Source organism: Bison bison, unplaced genomic scaffold (assembly GCF_000754665.1).
Source record: "Bison bison bison isolate TAMUID 2011002044 unplaced genomic scaffold, Bison_UMD1.0 scf7180017864270, whole genome shotgun sequence".
NCBI lineage: Eukaryota > Metazoa > Chordata > Mammalia > Artiodactyla > Bovidae > Bison > Bison bison.
Window position 1 is genome coordinate 8,453,107 of NW_011494842.1, and position 4,987 is coordinate 8,458,093.

The 4,987-nt window shown below is 44.2% G+C and overlaps 1 protein-coding gene across 1 annotated transcript in view; it reads right to left on the reverse strand.

Annotated features, from left to right (window-relative positions):
* Positions 1-4,450, reverse strand: part of PXT1 (peroxisomal, testis specific 1) — a 19,077-nt gene extending 14,627 nt beyond the window's left edge. The window contains exon 1 of the mRNA XM_010848735.1: positions 4,279-4,450. Within this exon, the coding sequence (XP_010847037.1) occupies positions 4,279-4,450 (172 nt within the window). The remainder of the gene's footprint in view (positions 1-4,278) is intronic.
* Between the last annotated feature and the right edge of the window lie 537 nt (positions 4,451-4,987).

The window sequence follows — 4,987 nt, forward strand, 5'->3', positions numbered from 1 at the left end:
CCCAAGTGGTGCAGGAAGGGGGACCCTGGAGGGCCCCCCTTTCTGTAATACAAGCAATCTTAGAAGCAGAAAGAAGCTGAAAACTGGACCCTCTTCTGACTTCTACAATTAATATATCCCATTTACACCTACCTATGTATCTATGAGTGTCTCTGTGTTAGTTGCTCAGTTGTGTCCGACTCTTTGTAACCCCATGGACTTTAGATCGCCAGGTTCTTCTGTCCATGGTATTCTCCAGGCAAGAATACTGAAGTGGGTTGCCATTCCCTTCTCTGGAGAATCTTCCTGACCCAGGGGTTGAACCTGGGTCTCTTTCATTGCTGACAGATTCTTTTTCGGCTACACCCCACACCTTGTGAGATCTCAGTTCTCCGACCAGGGATTGAACCCAGGCTTCTTGCATTGGGAAGTGCAGAGTCCTGTACAGAAGTGCAGAGTCCAGATGCCAGGAAATTTTTCTGTGTGTGTGTATATATATGTCTGCCCTTTCCTATCAATAGAGAAGGAAATGGCAACCCACTCCAGTATTCTTGCCTGGAAAATCCCATGGACAGGGGAGCCCGGCCAGCTGTAGTCCACAGGTCACAAAGAATTGGACATGACTGAGCACACACACTTTTCCTAGCAATACTTTTTACATTTTTAGAGGTGGACAGGGCTTCTTTCCACTTTTAATCATTTTTGTTTTCCCAAGAGTGTCTAATTTATCTTAAACGACGTATCAGGACGGTTGCTCTGGACTTCTCCAAATCCTACCCACCTCCTCAACTTTTCTAAGTGTCTTTTAGTTCTACATGGGCTTCCTAGGTGGTGCTAGTGATAAAGAATCCTGACAATGCAGGAGAACCAAGAGATTCAGGTTCAATCCCTGGGCTGGGAAGATCCCCTAGAGGAGGAAATGGCAACCTACCTATTCCAGTATTATTGCCTGGAAAAACCCCATGGACAGAGGAGCATGGTGGGCTATAGTCGGGGTCGCAAAGAGTTGGACACAACTGAGCACAGGTGTGTGTGTGCACACACACACACACATTCTCCATACAAATACTATGGGTTCCCCCCGACCCCAGCACCAAACAGATATGTTCATATGGCTAGTGTTCAGTTCAGCTGCTCAGTCGTGTCTAGCTCTTTGCGACCCCATGGACTGCAGCATGGCCAGGCTTCCCTGTCCATCACCAACTCCTGGAGCTTGCCCAAACTCATGTCCATCTAGTTGATGTTGCCATCCAACCATCGCATCCTCTCTCGTCCCCTTCTCCTCCTGCCTGCAATCTTTCCCAGCATCAGGGTCTTTTCCAAGGAGTCAGTTCTTTGCATCAGGTGGCCAAAGTATTGGAGTTGCAGCATCAGTCCTTCCAATGACTATTCAGGACTGATTTCCTTTAGGATTGACTGGTTTGATCTCCTTGCAATCCAAGGGACTCTCAAGAGTCTTCCCCAACACCACAGTTCAAAAACATCAAATCTTCGGTGCTCAGCTTTCTTTATAGTCCAACTCTCACATCCATACCGTAGCTTTGACTAGACAGACCTTTGTCAGAAAAATAATGTCTCCGCTTTTTGATATGCTGTCTAGGTTGGTCATAGCTTTTCTTCCAAGGAGCAAGCGTCTTTTACTTTCATAGCTGCAGTCACCATCTGCAGTGATTTTGGAGCCCCCCCAAATAAAGTTTCTCACTGTTTCCATTGTTTCCCCATCTATTTGCCAGGAAGTAATGGGACCAGATGCGATGATCTTAGTTTTCTGAATGTTGAGTTTTAAGCCAGCTTTTTCACTCTCCTCTTTCACTTTCATCAAGAGAATAGCCCCAAAGTAACAGAGATAAGTTTGGGCTTCAACCAGTCATTTTCCAGCCAACAATGGCTTGTGATTTTCATTTTCAGTCTGTGTTGCAACCTGGGACAAAAGCACTAATAGGAGAAAGGGATCTTCTCAATCAGCTTCTTCATTAACAGTTCGCTGTATCTAATTTATCTAACCTATCTAATCTATCTCTGTCATCCGTCCATCCATCCAATCAAGTTCCCAGCAGAAGAGCTTCCCTCCATGCGACCAACCAGACCTGGATGACTGCGCGTTCAGGGTTCTCCTCAGACGCGCTGCCCAGACCCCGTCGGAGGCCGGAAAAACCCTTGGGGCGGGGCTGGCAGTAGAGGTCACGTGAGCGGCTGTGACCAATGGGAAGTGCACATGGCGCGCTGTGCCCAGAGGCGGTCTCTGGCGCAGGGGGTGGCGCTCGTTGTTCGCTACTACTACTAAGTCACGTCAGTCGTGTCCGACTCTGTGCGACCCCATAGACGGCAGCCCATCAGGCTCCCCCGTCCCTGGGATTCTCCAGGCAAGAACGCTGGAGTGGGTTGCCATTTCCTTCTCCAATGCGTGAAAGTGAAGTCGCTCAGTCGTGTCCGACTCTTAGCGACCCCATGGACTGCAGCCTACCAGGCTCCTCCGTCCGTGGGATTTTCCAGGCGAACTTGTTCGCTACCTGCTTCAAATCCGATTGCGAGGGAGGGAGAACAGGTATCCGGGGTACACCACCAGGCCCCTCCAGTGACCCTGGCTTTAGCGTTCTCGACGTCATAAATAACTCAGTGTCCCTCACACTGCCCCCTTCAGTCTGCGCATCCCCATTCCTTCAGCGATAAAAGGGGAGAAACACGATGCTTCTTGCTGAGCCTGTGAGGGAAGGAAATGGGAGTGGGGGTGGGGCGCGGCTTCTGGCCGCTACCGCCTCTGACTGAGCGGTAACCCGCGGCCGTGGCATGCACTATTGGCGCACCAGACAAAAATTGCCAGACACAAAGATTTTTACACATGCAGTAAAATGAGAACTCTATGCAAAAAAAAAAAAAAAAAAATGCAGATTAGGCTGTTGGCTGTCACTGTTAGTAGCATTAGTAATTCTTCACCCTTCTGCTTTTTTTGAGGTGAAACTAATTAGGAAAGCTTTTGGGGTAAATGTGGCAACCACCCACAGTGCACCTCAGTTTCATAAGGATCGATGAGGATTAAGTAGTATCAGTTCAGTTCAGTCGCTCAGTCGTGTCCGACTCTTTGCGACCCCATAGTGAGTGTGAAAACACTGGAAAAGGTTTGCAGTAAAATACAAGTTCTAGAATAGTGCACAGCTTTGTAAATATACTAAAAGCTTCTGAATTGTGTGCTTTAGAAGTGTGAACTTTATGGTACGAGTTACATCTCAACTTAGAAAAATGAAATGTATGTTCTATAAGGTAATAATAGGTGACACAGTCTCAGGTTTGGAGATACCATTGTTGACACCTGTCCAGATGAAAATTCAAAATTTTGGTCAACTGAGTTCTTTTTAGAAAATGAATACCATATTTGATGTGGCGGCCAGAGTCTCATTGCTGCTGCTAAATCGCTTCAGTCATGTCCGACTCTGTGCGACCCCAGAGATGACAGCCCACCAGGCTCCCCCGTCCCTGGGATTCTCCAGGCAAGAACACTGGAGTGGGTTACCATTTCCCTCTCCAATGCGTGAAAGTGAAGTCGCTCAGTCGGGTCGGACTCCTAGCGACCCCATGGACTGCAGCCTACCAGGCTCCTCCGTCCATGGGATTTTCCAGGCAAGAGTACTGGAGTGGGGTGCCATTGCCTTCTCCAAGAGTCTCATTAGGATGCTTGAAATTTCTGCTTTCTTAGTGGCACGTAATTCTTTTAAAGTGGAAAATAGTTTGAGATTAATTTAAATCCTTTCAGGTGTCTAGCATGTTTTTAATCTAAAAGTCTAAAACCGCATGCATTTAACTCTAACATTCTTTAATGCTTTTCCAAACATAGCACTTTAATTTTCCAACATTTTGGGACATTTAGGAATCATACATTTTTTAAAAACAAAATTTCAAGTTTATCTTTCCCTCATGTTCTTTCCTATATTGACAATATCAAGAAGGAACCTACACTGAATTTTCTCTACCTTAACAATGCAGATATTTTCAGGTCAAGTTTAAAGGTATATTTTTATTAAAAGATGAATTTGATTTATTTTAGTGAATTTGGGATCATCTTAATTAGTTGTCACATCAGTGATTCAGAGCTCATAGAAACTAGGAGATTTATACCATGAAGCAAAGTCAGTTTTAGATTTTTACTATGTAAGAACTTCGATGAATAGGTTTACACTACTTCTTTTTTTTTACACTACTTCTTAATGTTTAAATACTCCAGTGCCCAATTTTATATCTTCAGTACCAGGAAAAATACAAGCTAAATAGAATATTTAACTTAGCTTAATACAAATAATATCTTACCTGGTTTCCTTGACATGGCTGAAACTGGCTGGGAGCTGACAAGTTGGGTCATGTAAGCACTCTGAAAACTGTATTTCACCCACAGTGATTTGCAACAATTTGTTACATTGGGAGAGGGATTCAGAAGTTCTTTAGGTTCATAAACAATGGCATCGTGTTTTTTCTTCTTCATGTTTTTTTCCTGTTAAAAATATTTTCAGAGGATTTCTCCCATTTCTCAGTATATATTTGGTATGATAAATGAATACTGATATTTTAACACAAACAGCCTTTATACCATATATTAAAAGATTTTGCATTTGGGTGGAAGATGGAACAGGGTGATCTGTAAGTTCTTTTTTTAACTGAAGTAAACATCTATGTTGTTTACTCTTTAGATCTGATACATCACCCTGTATCCTCATCTCCCAGCAGTTTCTCATCATAATAGTTACATTCCATCCAGGGAACAGTGTTAAATTAGTACACATAGAAGAGAGACAAATTATTAATAGTATAGCCAAAAGAAAAATAGATTTAAAAAACCTAGACAGGTGGGGAAGACTGGAGATGGAATATATTCTTCAACCTACTGCAGGGTGTGTGTGTGTGGATGTGGGTGTGTGTATTTCCTCCCCAGAATGGCTCCTGTATTCCCTCTTTAATACTCCATATACACACAGTCCATCTCTGCAGATGCCAATGAAGGCTATTCTGTGCACACTGCTCC